This window comes from Phacochoerus africanus, chromosome 1 (genome assembly GCF_016906955.1).
Source record: "Phacochoerus africanus isolate WHEZ1 chromosome 1, ROS_Pafr_v1, whole genome shotgun sequence".
NCBI classification, from domain to species: Eukaryota; Metazoa; Chordata; class Mammalia; order Artiodactyla; family Suidae; genus Phacochoerus; species Phacochoerus africanus.
The window spans coordinates 157290402-157307870 of record NC_062544.1 but is presented as its reverse complement, the minus strand read 5'-3'; the positions used below and the strand labels follow the sequence as shown (position 1 = coordinate 157307870).

The following is a 17469-nucleotide window of genomic DNA, read 5'->3' as shown; positions in this document are numbered from 1 at the left end:
TTCTAATAAAATTCAGTCAGGGTAGGTCCCCATAGGAAAAGGAATTCATCCATATGAACCTTTCACAAAGAAGCTATGTGCAGAGTCATGGGCAGATTAAGGGAACAGGTGAATGGGAGGCACAAAGGAGTTATGGGAGCCCAGTAGGCACTGCAACTGTGGGGAAGGGTCCAGCAGAAGCTGTATTACAGAGAAGTAGTTACTGTGCTGAAGCGAAGAGTCGTGGAAAAAACACTAACTTCTTTCTCCTCTGCCCTCCCACCTCCTGCCAGTGCTATCCACTGGCCAGACCTGACCAGAAGCTAGTTGGCAAAGGGAGCCCAAAGATGCAGTTTGTAGGAGACAGCAGAGCCAAGAATGGATTGAGAAGGTGAGGGGAGGGTGGCTAGAGAATTTTCACATAACATAAATAGGAACACATATTGTTGGTTATTATGTATGAAGGTCTTGATTAGATATAGAAAACTATTAACAATTCTCATTTCCATGAATACTTTCTAGAGGAGGACAAAACCATTTAGCATATGAGTGTAAGCATAATCAAGGCTATTATGTAAATTAAGGTAAGCTCAAAAGCCCTGCACATAAAATAAATTACAACCAAACTTCATTTTCTGAACATGTAAAACTGTCCAAACAATTAGAAATCTATGTTATATGGTGTCAGAAGAATCAGACAGTGGTTCCCCTGGGGTGGCAGTGACTGTGAGGGAGGGTGCATGAAGAGTTTTAGGGGCACTGGTGAATGTTTTGTTTTGTGGTCTTAGTGCTAGTTACACAGATGTGTTCCCATTGTCAAAATTAATTGATGCATGTCTTTTTGTGTGTGTATGTTACAAATCAACAAAAATCCACTTAAAAAAATGATGGTACAAAAATACAACTTCAAAATCCCCAAATATGTCAATGAACTCTTCTGCCCTTCTTTAGGCATTCTCATGAACAGTCAACGTGGATGTACTAGAACAACAAAAACAATGATGTGCATTCAACAGAAATGAAAGGTAGATCTCACCTTCAAGGAATTTATGAGCTACTTAGGAAAACAGAATATTTAGATATGAAATTAAGAATATTATCAAGCAGCATATTAGGCTATGAAGAATACTATAGTGAAAACAGATCCAATACTGGCATGTAACTGATTCTCATCAGAAGGCCTGTCTCTTGGAGATCTCTCTCTTTAACCTTAACAAAGGTCAACTTGGCTAACTAGGCCAAGTGCCTGGTTTCAGGAGGTGCTTCCATGGTTGCCATGGATGGGCAAGGGGGGTGCTCAGTGGCTCTCTTTTCTGCTTTAGTGGGAGCCATCCCTATTTTATCTGTTTTATACTAAGGGTTCTGTGATAATTTTCATTTAACAAAAAGATTTTGGAGATAAAACAAGTTTTGGAAACTACTCTTCTTGAAATATGACCTCTACATTTGTATATCTCAATTGACAGATCTTATAGTTGAAAAAAAATTGAAAACCTCTGAAACTCTCAAAACCAAACCAGTTTTTAAAAGGAAATGAAAGTTACCTGAAGTAAAGGAATAAAATCGTCCTGTTCTAGAGAGCTGCAGCCTGGCCTTGCTAGAAGACAGATAAACTTAGAGGCATCATCGTGATGGTTACTCAGCAACCTGTAAAAGAAACAAGTGCTCTTTTTCAATGATTAAAAAAAAGGAAAATTTTCATGTTCTTGATTTTGTCAAAGGACCAACTTAATAAAAGCTTAACAATAAGATGGAATATTATTTTTATAGAATGCTTCTGAGACCACAGAAGAGGTAACTGAAACAATGCAGGTAAAAATACACTAGAAGGAGAATGTCTATTCAGGTTTAGCTCAGGGCATCTGGAACCAGAACTCCAGAGCTGTCCACCAGGAGGGAACATATATGACAGACCACTACACACCACATAAGACATAAGCTTCTGTTTGCCCAAGCTGGCAGACATATTTAGGGACAACCTGATAGGGAGCTTTTGAAATCAGACTTTGAAGGACTAGGCTTAAGAAAAAATGAAGGCCCTATTAAGTCTGCAAGCTCTGAGAAATCCTCACATCCAATTAATTGCTGGATATTTCCATTTGAATGTTATATTCTGAGAGCAAAGTCAAAATAGTGAAAACTAAATTTAAAATCTCCTTCTCAAAGTCAGGTTTTTTTTTTTCTTCATGGACATCTTTTTTTGGTTAATTGTAGTACCACCCAGGTGGCCTTGAAAATTTGAAGCCTTCTTTAGGAATTCCCGTTGTGGCCCAATTAAAACGAATCCGCCTAGGAACCATGAGGTTGTGGGTTCAATCCCTGGGCTTGCTTAGTGGGTTAAGGATCCAGCATTGTTGTGAGCTGTAGTGTAGGTTGCAGACGTGGCTTGGATCCTGCGTTGCTGCGGCTGTGGTGTAGGCTGACAGCTATAGCTCCGATTGAACCCCTAGCCTGGAAACCTCCATATGCTGCAGGTGTGGCCCTAAAAAGGAAAGAAAAAAAAATTATTTTTTTGTAGTTGATTTATATTGTGTTAATTTCTGCAATACAGCAAAATGATTCCGTTTTACACATATGTAAATTTTTTCATATTCTTTCCCATTACGGTTTTATCATAGGATATTAAATAGTTCCTGTGCTATACAGTAGGATCTTGTTGTTTATCCATTTTATATATAACAGTTTGCATCTGTTAATCCCAGACTCCCAGCTCCAACCCTCCCCCAGCTCCCCTCCCCTGTGGCAACCACAAGTCTGTTCTCCATGTCTGTCTGTCTCTGTTTTATAGATAGGTTCATTTGTGCCATATTTTAGATTCCACATATAAGTAATATCATATAGCATTTGTCTTTTTCTGACTTGCTTTGCTTAGTAGGTACCACATCTTCTTTATTCATTCATCTGCTGATGGACATTTTAAGCTGTTTCCAGGTCTTGGCTATTGTAAACAGTGCTGCTATCAACAGAGGTGCATGTATCTTTTTGAATTAAGAGTTTTCATCTTTTCCAGATATATGCCCGGAAGTGGAATTGCTGGATCATATGGTAACTCAATTTTTAATTTTTTGAGAAACCGCCATGTGTTTTCTATAGTGGCTGCACCAATTTGCATTCCCACTAACAGTGTAGGAGGGTTCCCTTTTCTCCACATCCTCTCCAGCATTTGCTATTTGTAGACTTTTTGATGATGGCCATTCTGATTGGTATGAGGTGATACCTCATTATAGTTTTGATTTACATTTCTCTAATAATTAGCATGTTTTCATGTGCCTACTGGCCATTTGTATATCTTCTTTGGGGAAATGTCTATTTAGGTCTTTTGCCCATTTTTTTTTTTTTGTCTTTTTAGGGCCGCACCTGCAGCATATGGAGGTTCCCAGGCCAGGGGTCTAATTGGAGCCGTAGCTGCCAGCCTACACCAGAGCCACAGCAACGCGGGATCCGAGCCGCGTCTGCAACCTACACCACAGCTCACGGCAACGCCGGATCCTTAACCCACTGAGCAAGGGCAGAGACCGAACCCGCAACCTCATGGTTCCTAGTCGGATGTGTTAACCACTGCGCCACGACGGGAACTCCCCTCCTGCTTTTCTAAACAAAACTTTCATTCCAGGCAGATGGCTTGACCCACTCCTCTCTGAGCATGCCAGGTTTATTCTTCCCTCGGTGCCATTCCTCATGCTGTTCTACTCCCAGAATACCACCTTTCCCACCTTTGCTATCTGAATGCTGGCTCTTCTTTAAGGTTCAGTCAACAACCCACCTCTTATAAAAAACCTTTTCTGACCACTAAATTCCTTACTGATCTTTGTACTACTTAATTTACATATATTACATATACCATTGTACCATGAACTTTCTTCTATTTCTCTGGCACCTAAAGGGCAGGAAAGTTACAGTTCTTTTTTTCCCTTGGCACCCAACATAGTGACTTCCACATAGAACATTATCGATCTAACAGATGCACACTTAACTGACTTCTTTTGTGATTATTAATGCCTGAGTCATTATCTTTAAATTTATTCTTCTTTTCTTCAGCATGCTCAAGACCTCCAGACTTAAATAAATATGTGTTTCAGAAAAAGACTGGTGCAGTAGGTGCTGATGGGAACCATCTCTTAGGATTAGAAAATGAGTGAGATGATCACAACAAAAAGGCAGTGAGATCTTTGGAAAATAGTGCTTTTATGAGGAAAGGATAGTACCATTAAATAAAAACTGCAAAGATATGGCAGAGAAGAGATACTCTGAGAGGGAAAAGTCCAATCCAGTATGGCTTTTTGCTATCAGAAGCATGAAACAGGAAAGAATGGTGAATTATGATTCTCAGGCAATGCCAGTGGCTGGTGAACTTCATTTGGCAGGAGAGAAAGATAATTAAAGTCGTGAAAGCTTGAGAAAGAAGGTAAACATAGCTGTATGTTTTAAACTGGTACCTTCCAGAGCCTTTAAGACAAAATATTGTTGAGTTCCCTGGTAGCCCAGTGGGTTAAGGACCCAGGTTAAGGAACCTGCTGTGGTGCAGGTTTGATCCCTGGCCTGGGAACTTCTGTATATCATGGGTGTGGCCAAAAAAATACTGTTTTGTTAATGGACAAACAACATGCTGACATGAAAAGGTAAGAGAGGAGTTCCCGTCGTGGCGCAGTGGTTAACGAATCCGACTAGGAACCATGAGGTTGTGGGTTCGGTCCCTGCCCTTGCTCAGTGGGTTAACAACCTGGCGTTGCCGTGAGCTGTGGTGTAGGTTGCAGACGCGGCTCGGATCCTGCGTTGCTGTGGCTCTGGCGTAGGCTGGTGGCTACAGCTCCGATTAGACCCCTAGCCTGGGAACCTCCATATGCCGCGGAAGTGGCCCAAAGGAATAGCAAAAAAAAAAAAAAAAAAAAAAAAAAAGAAAAGGTAAGAGAAAGTAAAGCACAAAAAAGCAGGAGCAATATTACTGACTCTGAGAGGAGCTCTGCCACAAGCTGGTAGTCTAGAAACTCAAGCAGAAAAGTGGTGGAGCAATGCCTTTCCCCTCAAAATGTCTTGATTGTAAGATATAAAACAGGCAGCAGAGCAAGGAAGGGAGGGTAGCAGAGGCAGGGGAACAAGAGTTTGTTAAGGTGTTCATGCTCAAACTACTTGGAGGAGGGCTCAGAAGCCTCCACCCCAGGAACACTGGGAGAGGAGGCAGGTTATTTCCTGCTATGCTGTGACTTTTGTATTGGACTTATCCCCCAAGATTATATAGAGCCTATTATTGGAGAAATTCAGCATGTGTATGTATATGCCCATATGTTTTAATTCTGTCATTAGCTTCCAGTTATGTTTTTGTACTTCAAAGTTTTAATATACTATACTTGGACCCAAGTCACTTTATGCAAAGGGTAAAATACATAAAAAATTACAAAAATAAACACATGTCTTCTTCAAGGTCAGTGTGTTAACTCAAACCACCATGTGTGGTTGCTCAGTCTTCCAAAATAGCCATAACTTGGGTCGCCTTTAAAGCATCCTCGTTTTTAAAAGGCATTTTTAAGTGCTCTGAGAGGAGCTCCCACTAGAGGGCACTCCAATCATTACAGTATCTGGCCAGAAGATGAAGCTTTCAGATACATTACACTTAACAATTCACAGAATTTTTTTTAATGAAAAAAGATTGGGACAGTTTCTCATGCTACATAACTTCATAAGCAGTTTCCAGCAGTAACTGAAAATGACTTCTGCTTCATATCTTTTTTCTACTTTTGCCTTTTGCAAAAAATCTCTTTTCCTTAGCTATAAAATGAAAATGATTCATCTCAATAAAGGAATACAGCTGTTGTGGGTGCTGCTGCTGCTCTATCCACCAACATAAATGTCCACCCTATCTCAGTGACATAAAGTCTTAAGATTTTTAAGCTGACTATCACTTTCTTTAATATTATGCAGTTAATTGCAGGTAACAAGTTGATCACTAAGTTTTCCTTTGCTATAGTCAGCCTCAGGCTCACAAAAAAACAGGTCCTAGCATATTCAAAATAACTCAGAATCTAAGTAGTTATAGTTCTTTTCTTTGACTCTAATCATTTATAGCTATTTCCTTTTCAGTTCTTTTCTTTGACTTTAATCGTTTACAACTATTTCCTTTTTTTTTCCCTCTCCCAGCTTGTTCAAAGCTTTCGCTTAAATAATCATAACTCACTTCTTGCTGCTTTCCCAGACTGTTAGATGGTTTTTACCTACGATGCTGAACTCAGTGGCTGAAGACATCCCTGACAAGAGCTGTGCAGTGTCCCTATTCTTTCCGCCCCTGGTTCACACTCCATCTGAGGCCTTTTCAGGGCCTGGCAGAGAAGCTAGCTGAATGAAAGACAGAACATCTACATATTCCATGTTCTTCAATTCTGCTACCTTTACATATTCATTTAAAATAACAATAATAATATATATATTTTTCTTTTCCAGCTGTACCTGTGGCATATGGAAGTTCCCAGTCCGGGGATAGAATCCGAGCTGCAGCTGTGATCTCCACCACAACTGTAGCAATGTCAGTCCTTAACCCACTGCACCAGGCAGGGATTGAACCTGTGCCACCTCAGAGACAATGCCAGATCCTTAACCCAGTGTACCACAGTGGGAACTCCAACAATAATAATTAATAATAGACAAGCAGATCACCCAGCTGAAGTCTTAGCTTTACTGGTGGGGAAAGGAGAGTGAACCCAAGCCGACCATGCTTATTCACGTGTTTGGCTCTATTTTCTTCCCCCAGGTTCTAGGCTGCCAGAACAGCCAGAATGGCAAATGCTAATCCCTTTACTGGTTTGTACCTGACTAATTAGTGCTTTTTGTTAATTCTAGGATCCAAAGAATTCTCTTATTTTTATGACTGCTTAACCACACATTAAAAAAACTACACTTTTTAGATTTTTATCCAGCTATTTCCTATTTGCTATAAGAGAGGTGGAGTGGTGACCACAGCACCAACTTGGGAGGGTCATTTCACTGGTATATGAGGAGTGATTCTCCCAAGACCATTTTATTTATTTTTTATTTTATTTTATTTTTGGCTGTGCCTGCAGGACATGGAAGTTCCCAGGTCAGGGATCAAACCTGTGTTACAGCAGTGAAAAGGCTGGATCCTTAACCTACTGTGCCACCAGGGAAGTCCCTAAGGCCATTTTAGTCCTTGGTATTTGGAAAATTTACAAGTTCCTGTAACAAAATAACTAAAATTCACCTGGAAAACATGAAGCATTTGTAACTTTCAGCTTTGGTGTAGTTCTTTAAAAGAAACCCATTAACTTGTAGTCTTATATACCCTGATCACTTTAGTTCTATTGTAATCCAAGAAGAACCTGGTGAACTCAACTTGCAGATAAGATTTAAAAAAATAAGAATACACTTATTAACCACCTATTATGTTCTCAAGCATTCTGCTATTAAAGGCTTTTAGAAAGCCTTAAAGGATTAGAAGGAATCTGTAAGCTTAATTTTGCCACTATTATACTGATTTTAAATAATAATGATGATGATGCGATAAAGGTGAATAGCATTTCCCGATAGTTCATCAGAAAGGGTATCTAGCTCAGAAAAGACTTTGAGAAGAACATATGAAAAGGAGGTTGATCAGATTTAAAAGAGGTAGAAGGGACAAGTTATAACATTCTCTTAAATTGCATAAATATATCAAGAAACAACTTCTAAAGAAGCAAGACGAGAGGAAAAGAGAAAATAGAGAAAATGTTGGATATGAATTCAAGAAACCTTGTCAAGATGTTAAAATCCAGGAATATCTTGATAAACGTACAATTTGTTTGTTCCCTATCTGGAACTTTCAAAAAGTAATGACTAAAATCTATTAGAATTCAGTTATTTTTTAATAAATCAACTAGATACAATTCTAAATTGGATCATATAAGAATGGAAGCTTTATTTTTCATGTGACACGTGTGGTCTGCTCCCCTTAAAGGAGCATTTATGTCACTGCTAAAAGAGACAAATTCTAAGACTCAAATTGTTAACAAGTGCAACTAAGAAACTACCAAATAGTTATTAAAGAGGTTATTTCTGAAAGTCTGTTTTACTGATTAGAGACATGCAGGACAAAGGTTTAAGGAAAGAATTTGTATGTGGGCATACAAGGTTGTGAATCACTGAGTTGTACTTGTTGGACAAAGGGTAAAGGGAAAATGGACAAATGAGTGAAATAAGTGACCTTTATAAGGCATGTCATGAGGACCAGCCCCTGAGTAACTGCTCCCATACTTACTTTCTCCACATGGCGATGAATGACTGTGTTGACACAAATCCTGTCCTCTCTCCCCCTGCGGCCCTGAACATGGGGGCTTTCCAATACAGAGGGCAGCCACAGACCTGCAAATAAAACACAAATGCAGTGTAAGCCAAGGGGCAGGGAAGGGCTGACGTGGCCAAGAAAGGGCCTTTGTGGCTTTTACCCTTCATGCCACACTGGACAGAAGGGCCCTTGAAAGAGCAAAACTGGGACAGAGGCAGAAATATCAGCTAGGGTAGATTCAGCGAGGCAGGGGAAACAAAATAAGAGAATGACATGTTTACCTAAGAAAATGAAAATCCATTTACCTTTTCTTTGAGTTCATTTATAGTCTTGTTTTTTTCCCCTATCATGACATTTAAAGCAACCACTCGTTTTGTTTTGTTTTTTAGGGCCACACCCACAGCATATGGAGGTTCTCAGGCTAGGGGTCGAATCAGAGCTACAGCTGCTGGCCTACACCACAGCCACAGCAACACGGGATCTGAGCCACATCTGCGACCTACACCACAGCTCATGGCAATGCCAGATCCTTAACCCACTGAGCGAGGCCAGGGTTCGAACCCTCAACCTCATGTTTACTAGCTGGGTTTGTTAACCACTGCACCACGACAGGAACTCCCAAGAAAGATTATTCTTATACTCTTATAAGAGTTCTTGCCAAAATTACTGTTTTTCTTCCTAGACAGAAAATGTTTCCTTCTAAGTAATAATAATATCTAAATATTAGCAGAAAAATTATCTCCAAAATGTTCTCAACTTTGTATATACACATAAAATACATTCCAAAATCTGACTCTTCAAAGAGTCATATCTTGTTATTGGATAAAAATATTCTTGGAGTTCCCTCGTGGTGCAGTGGGTTAAGAATCTGACTACAGTGGCTTTGGTCACTGCAGAGATGTGGGTTCGATTCCCAGCTTGGTGCAGTAGGTTAAGGATCTGGTATTGCCACAGCTGTATAAGTAGCAGTTGTGGTTCAGATTCAGTCCCTGGCCCAGGTACACCCATATGCCAAGGGTGTGGCAATAACAAAAGATATTCTTATTATTCATATTAGATGGGGGTCTGTTGAGTCTTATTCTACAAAGGGAAGTTCCTCTGGTGGTGAACTAAATGTGAATCCACATTAGGTTCAGATGAAGCTGCTCCTCGTGTTGCCTTGGTGCATGGGGGTCCCCACAGAAGCCTGAATAGTACTTTGTCTGAAATTAGTTATTCTGAGAGAATGCCAGAGGCTGCCAGGTTCATGTCAGAGAGGAGGATACAGATGGCGAGGTTCAAACCAAGGGAGGGAAGTACAGGGCAGAAATAAGAGACTGCTCCTGCCAGAGCCACTAAAGCATGTTCTGCAAGCAGGGTGGAATTTAAGATTTCTTAAGTCCAGAGGTCAAATACCTCCACTGAGGTCAAGAATGAGGGAAAGGTGTTGCTTAGCAACCAAATGGATTTTGTTTATTGTGTAAATTATGATTGCCAAGGTACAAAGCTCACAATTAATATACTTTGGGTGGTAACTGTCAAATCCATTTTCCCCAATCCCAATCTTTCCTTCCATGTAGAATGGGGGTTTGCCAAGAAAAGGCTATTGGCAACTGCTGGGAAAGTTGAAAGAAGAGTCTGTATTATGGAGGTGGGGGTAGAGAGCTACAAACAAAGAGAGAAAACACAGGGAGAGATGGGAACTGGCTTGTCAAAGTGTTGAAGCTCCCACCATTAGAGTTACTACGGAGTTTTCAGAAGTGGAAGGGATCAGGAATCTTCTCGCTCAACCCTAGGAAGTGGTCACCAGCTTAGCTGCAAAACTTGCAGGGACTGTGCACTTAACCACCTCCCATGAGGCTTCACCCACTATTAAACAACTTTCAATTCCTTGGATTATGGTCTTTAATCCAGAAGACTCCTGTTAAAATGTGTGCGTGCCAGCTCCTAAAGAGTAGCAAATCACTGGGATTAACGTTTACAAATTTAGGAATTCCCCTTGTGGCTGAGCAGAAATGAATCCCACCACTATCCATGAGGATGCTGGTTCGATCCCTGGCCCCACTTAGAAGGTTAAGGATTTGGCGTTGCTGTGAGCTGTGGTATAGATCACAGACGTGACTTGGATCTGGTGTTGCTATGGCTGTGGTGTAGGCTGGCAGCTGTAGTTCCAATTAGACCCCTAGCCTGGAAACTTCCATATGCCACAGGTGAGGCTCTAAAAAAAAAAAATTACAAATTTATTATGACCCAAAGGCAAAATCATAAGAGATAAGGTATAGAACAGGTATGTCTTGAACTAGATGGTTAATAGCCGACCTCTTTTTTTTAAAGTGGGGCACCCTGCGTGGCCAAGAATTGGGCAGCCTGAAGGTATCAGGTTCTTGGAGAAAATGCTAAAGGAAAAAACAGGGAGAGCAGTGGATGGCAAGGGCTGCAGATATATTTTGACCATTTAAAAAAAATTATGGCTGGCTTGTATCTGCTTAAAAACAAAGAATTAAGGTAAAGAAGAGTCAGGTAGTTCCCATTGTGGCTCAGCGGAAACAAATCTGACTAGCATCCATGAGGACGAAGGTTCAATGCCTGGCCTTATTCAGTGGGTTAAGGATCCAGCGTTGCCATGAGCTGTGGTGTAGGCTGCAGATGCGGCGTGGATCTGGCATGCTGTGGCTGTGGTGTAGGTCAGCAGCTACAGCTCCGATTCGAACCCTAGCCTGGGAACCTTTGTATGCTATGTGTGTGGCCCTGAAAAGATTAAAAAAAAAAAAAAAAAAAAGGGAGTTCCCATCGTTGTGCAGTGGTTAACATATCCGACTAGGAACCATGAGGTTGCGGGTTCAGTCCCTGCCCTTGCTCAGTGGGTTAAGGATCCGGCGTTGCCGTGAGCTGTGGTGTAGGTTGCAGACGCGGCTCGGATCCCGCGTTGCTGTGGCTCTGGCGTAGGCCGGTGGCTACAGCTCTGATTCGACCCCTAGCCTGGGAACCTCCATATGCCACGGAAGAGGCCCAAAGAAATAGCAAAAAGACAAAAAAAAAAAAAAAAAAAAACGGTAAAGGGAGTCAGGAGATTAATAAGAACTCCCCTAAAAAAGTAAATGATATTAATCTGAGGGCAACAGAACAGAGGGTTTTATAACAAAAGAAAGAACAAGCATGTGTCAAGACTTTTAACAAAGGAAAAGAATAGATGACAAATGAGGAGGTACCCGACGTGCTGAAAGTGGGTTTAGGAAACTTAGAGGAGGAGGCAAGAGTCAAAGTACGGCAGTTAAAGTTTCTGGAGCAAAGAAGACTTGATTAACACCTATAATCTGACCTAGCAAAGAACTTGAAAGCAAGCTTGTCTATGATACACAGGAAAAGACGACTGTCCATTATTTGTAATGTTCTTTATCATTTTAAAATATCTCATCACGTTTGTTATTTTATTTGGTCCTGATCTGATTCCATTTAAAAGAAGGCAGGTATTTTTATCCCATTCTGCAGATGAAGAAATAAAGGTACAGAGAGGCTATTTTATATGCCACAAGCACGATGGGTCAAGATGGTGCAATGTCAGTCAATGAGAGGTGCTGAGGGGCTTTGGATGGTTCAGAAGACAGTTTCATTCTTTTCCCTTCACTTTCTGTTAGAGGCTAAAACTCAGTGGTGACAGATACTTTCTTGCTGTTCCTCGATTTCTGTTCCTATGCTGCTTCTGTCCCTCTTAGATTCATTCTCCACTCATTTCTTTTCCATCACACTTAAGACTGTGGAAAAAAGTATAAATTACATACTGAGAATTTAATCAGAAATGGGCATTAATCTCTCCAAGGCTATTTGAGGTTGAAGATGAATGAGATAAACTTCAACGGATGCAGATTTCATAAACATGGAGTTTGCTTTGCACTTAAAAAACAGATCCCAGTCTCTACAACTACATTTTGGCATCACTTAGTCTGCACACTCAGGCTGGCCTTCCCAATAGCTTTCCTAACTACAAGAATCCATAAAAACGTTCCTCATTGCTCTGACCACCTCCTCCCTGGCTGTCCCTTGGAGGTTATCTTCTCCTTTTCTTGTAGCCAGCCTGCCATGAGAACACAAGCACTTGAGGGCGAGTGCTGCAGACACAGAGTCATCACCTGCAGAGGGGTGAGGACCCATCTGCAGAGCAAAGAATGGAAGTAAGGCTGGTTTAGTGAGTAAGCACTTATTGCATGGGATAAGCTAAATAGAAGACATGATTGAATGAAATTTTTTAAATAAATGATTTTAAGAATTAAGAGGCAAAATCCAATAACATGAGATGATACCGTAATTGAAAATAATACAAACCCCATACACTCATGATATCTTCTGAGGTTGTTATTCACACAATTTTTAAAGGTATGAGCAGTTCACCTTGAGCTGACAATTTAAGTCTAGAAGCAATGGAGTTCCCGTCATGGCTCAGTGGAAACGAATCTGACTAGTTTCCTGAGAGTACAGGTTCGATCCCTGGCCTCGCTCACTGGGTTAAGGATCGGTATTGCCATGAGTTGCAGTGTACGTCGCAGACATGGCTTAGATCCTGTGTGGCTGTGGCTGTGGCATAGGCCGACAGCTGCAGCTCCAATTAGACCCCTAGCCTGGAACTTCCATGTGCTGTGGGTGCGGCGCTAAAAAAAAAAAAAAAAAAGGTTTAAGTCTAGGAGCAATGAACATAAATGCTTGGCACCCTTGAATGTGAATTTAGGGCTACAGTTCAAACAAGTTAATCAAGACATGTATGTGTACACTGGCCAATGTGCCACATGATGATTTGGTATAAACAGTAAATTGTCATGTAAATGAATGACTGTTACTATGGCTAACCAAAATAGTTTTCATGTTGTCAGCTTCAATACTGGCAGTTTTTCCTGATGCCACCTACAGACTGATTCTCACTGTCTGCAAATAGGAAAGTCCTTATTTGCTCTGACTCCCTAGCAGGCAATCCCCTTCCCTGACTTGACAACACTCTTGCCTGCACTTTCTGTGACCCTGGGAAGGACTTGCTCTCTGCTCTCTCTCACTGTTGGTTCACTATGAAGTATTAGTGGGCCAATGAACCACAGAGCAGGGCAGGGAGGCAGAAAGGGTCCTCAGTCAGGGGCTGGGAAAGGAAAGAGGAGGAAAGTGGACCCAGAGACCTTCAAGACAGCAGGCTGCAGGTCTCTAATCCTTGGATTGGCTCTCCAGGATTGGGAGCCCAGCAGAGTCCCAGCGAACCACCACGCCCCTCGATCTGCGCTGTTTCTCCTTGCTCTGCCTGCCCGAAGCAGTCTGTGAAACCTCCCGTCTCTCTCACACAAGTTGTGCTACCATGTTAGATAGACCCCATTTGGCATTTATGTGATTAACATGTTACCTCCAAATACAGACTTCATTCATCCTCACTAAATTCTCTCTTTTGGATTTAGATTCATCACTCCAGCCCGTTCAGATAATTTGCCACCTTGATTCATAAAATAGCCATCTCTCAAAGCTTTGGGTAAGAAAATGCCAATGCCCTGAAAGAACTTATCACGTACTTGGGTGGCTATAGCTTGGAAATGAGCTGATGGTATGTCAGCATACGTTCAAGGGAGATAACGATGTAGGAACAGCATGACGCAGGAGTCAGAGGACGTGTCTCCTGACATGGACAAACTCTGTGACTTCACGTATGTGTTTGTGGGATTTCAGTTTCCTCATGTGTACAACAGAGTGGAAACAGGTGAGCTCTTATTTCAGGAATGAAACTGTTTTTCACTAGAAACATCTAAGGGGTCAATAAGTAAGTTCTAAGATGTGGGGGTGTGAAGAAAAAAAGAATTAAAAAAAGAATTCTTTCATTTCCCCTAGAATCACTCTGGTTACAAATCATTCAACACAAGTAACAAATGTTCTGAGGTTGGAAGTAGGAAAGAGGACAGGGCATGACTAGGCAGGGACATGATAGAAGCTGGGCTTTGAAGATGGGTGGCATGGGGGTGCAGAGTGGAAGACCATTTTGGAGAGGACAGCCATGAGAGCCCACATGCAGAGGTGAGCCAATGGGAGGGCCAGGTGGGGGTCAGGCTCAGGCAAGGAACAATAGTTTGGGCTTTACCCTCCAAAGCAGTAGTTTTCAATTTTTTTTTCCCTTCTCTTTTCTGGCTGCCCTGAGGCATATGGGGTTCCCAGACCAGGGATCAGATCTGAGCTGCAGCTGCCTGTGGCAACGCCAGATCTTTAACCCACTGTGTGTGCCATGCTGGGTATCAAACCTGCGATCCAGTGCTCCACAGATGCTGCTGATCCCATTTTATCACAGCAGGAACTCCTGTTTTCAAAATTTTGGATGTTATTCTTGAAAGCCAAGGAACCGTTCCCAGTGGAAGAGTACATGGGGTCTTTGGAACTTCCACTTGGTGTCTACTCATCCACATGCAGTCCTTATTAAACCCTTCTGTCTCTTGCAGCACAGCTTGAGACCACTACCAAATCCTGAGGTATTATCTGACTCTTCAACATTCGTGCATGATAAAAATAAAACCCAAACAAAACAAAGCACTCCTACTGATAGTAGGAATCCTTGAATATTGCTGAACTGGGGAATGACATGATCAAAGATAAACTGATGGTTATGCTCAGTATTAACTGTTCTAGGAGGAGGCTGGTGGCATACAATCCAGTACTGAAGATGTTACAGTAGGCCTAGCATTAGGGGTTACAATACTAGATTAGAAGCGGTTGGATATATATTGGAAAGTATCAAAGACTTGCTTCCTAGTGGCAAATCCATTTATTTCTGAGAAGAATTACAGTGTTCAGCTGCCCTAATGGTTCGTTGCTTGGCTTCAGGGAAACGAGTTATGATCAATGAACGAGAACAAAAAAGAGATTTGTATTCAATACAAGGGAAATTTTTCTAACAAGTAAGACTACTTAATGATGGAACAGGTTGCTTGGCAAGGTAGTGAGTTTCCTGTTACGGAAAGCATTCAAGCAGATAATGAATTTATATGTCAGTGATGTCATGACTGAAGTTCCTAAATCAAATGGAAGGTCGGTCTGGGAGACCGATAAGGTTTATTTATTTATTTTTCAAACTCAAGAGTTTCATGGAGAGGAACCACAGTTAATATATAAGTATCAAATAAATCTTTTCAAAATGGAAAAAAAAAAACCTGTGCATGCTTAAAACCACAGAGTAAGGAAGGACACTGGGATTGCTAGAGAAAGGGAGATCATATGTCATTTAGTAATTATATTACCTTTGCAATTTTTCCCATTTCAAAAATGTCTGCTTTCTGATCTTCAATCTCCATGAAAGCAGATTCAATTCTGCTTAGAGTCTGTTCGTGATTACTGCAGGCATCAGGGAGTCCTTCAGGAAAGTAGAACCGTGGAATGTTTATGGATAATGCTGCATTCACAACATTATTCACATGAGGAACAGGGGAGAGAGGTCGAGGACTACTTGGAAAGGTGGCTGGAGGTGGAAGTGGTGTTCCAGGTTTCTTTTCTGGCTTATTCTGAATCTGGAAGGAAAATATGAGTATGAGACACAAAAATTCTAAACAGTATATATTTCTTGAAAGCCCTCACCAGTAATAGGAAGTTGGGTTTAAATACAAGAAACTGCAATTTGAAGGAGTGCAGATCAAGAGCTTCCTCTACTCTAGAGGGGGGTAAGCATGCTCTGAGGGAATGCTTATCTACACCAAAAATAAATCAGTACATTAATTATCTGTCAATACTTGAGTTTACATAGGTTTGTGCTTAGAAAATCCTACAGTACATTTTTCCACTGTTATATGTCAGGCATTTAAGAGCACTATCAGTTGACATATTAAATATCTCAAGGTGAATTCTCGGTCTGTTGGAAACAGATCAGTAAATTCTTCTTGAAGACTGTTCTTGGTCTTTCTGTGTGTTTCTTACCACTCCTTCAATAGACAGGTAGAGTTAGTTCTTTTTAAATATGTATATCTAAAATGTATTGTGTGTGTGGGAATTGTCCTTCTACCTTCTTCCTTATGTTGACCTTATCTAGGCAGAATCACTGCCCAGCCCCTGATGCAGAAAAAAGTCTTTGTTAAGAAAATTAAAGCATTTTAGTTTTGAAATGTCTACAGGCTGATTTACCTGCCCCTAGGGGCATGCCATTTTTTCTGAGATACACCTATCTCTCATTTTTGGTACACTCTAGTAGGGAAGGATCACGGTCATTAATTTCATCATGGCCAGACTTTCTTTACAGTTTATTAATTCATTAATAGTTTATATCATTCCTTTCTCCAAAAAGGATTTGATGTGGTGTACCATAAAGAGGCATAAGAAAGGACAGGACAAAAAGGTGGAGGCAATAGTGAGATTAAAATTATTCGTGATTTAGGGAAAGGTGAGGGTACGTACACTAACACTCAGGTAGAAGTTTATTTTACCAGTGGAGACTAAACTTAGTTCTGAGATTCCTAGCAGAAAAAGCAAAAAAACATTCCATTAAGATTTTCTGAGTTTTAATTTCTACTCTTTTTTTTTTGTCTTTTTGCTATTTTTTTGGGCTGCTCCTGCAGCATATGGAGGTTCCCAGGCTAGGGGTCGAATCGGAGCCGCAGCCACCGGCCTACGCCAGAGCCACAGCAACGCGGGATCCGAGCCGCATCTGCAACCTACACCACAGCTCACGGCAACGCCGGATTGTTAACCCACTGAGCAAGGGCAGGGACCAAACCCGCAACCTCATGGTTCCTAGTCGGATTCGTTAACCACTGTGCCACGACGGGAACTCCTAATTTCTACTCTTAATTTTGACCAAATTATCTATCAAGCCTCACAGCATGGCACTGTTAGATGCCACATAAGGTATGAAAGATGGACATAACTGTTGACTAGTTGATTTTATTTTAAATTCACTATGAAAACAAAATATTATTTATTTTAAATTCACTGTGAACACAAAATATTCTTCTTCCTTAAGTTATCCTAATACTGTTCCTAAAGTTTTAGCAATGATTTGTCAGTAAGAAGTGGATCTGAATATCATATTTCCTTTTGACATGTGGACTTAAAGCATGATCTTTCAATTCAGGGTAAAAAATCTTAGCTACTTTGAAAAGCATGAGTATTATAGGAAGATAGGCTTCATTCACATAAATATGTAACAAATATGGTTTAATGTCCTACTTTTTTTTTTTTTTTGTCTTTTTGCTATTTTTTTGGGGCTGCTCCCGCAGCATATGGAGGTTCCCAGGCTAGGGGTCGAATCAGAG

General features: G+C 41.0%; 1 protein-coding gene across 2 annotated transcripts in view; it reads right to left on the bottom strand.

The window, feature by feature from the left end:
• The window catches only part of PPP2R3A (protein phosphatase 2 regulatory subunit B''alpha), a 199868-nt gene that overhangs the window by 112109 nt on the left and 70290 nt on the right, over nt 1-17469 (bottom strand). For both annotated transcript variants that reach the window (XM_047782955.1, XM_047782959.1), the window contains 3 exons: nt 15469-15735; nt 8219-8322; nt 1524-1626 (listed from right to left, as the gene is read on the bottom strand). In XM_047782955.1, the coding sequence (XP_047638911.1) occupies nt 1524-1626; nt 8219-8322; nt 15469-15735 (474 nt within the window). The remainder of the gene's footprint in view (nt 1-1523; nt 1627-8218; nt 8323-15468; nt 15736-17469) is intronic.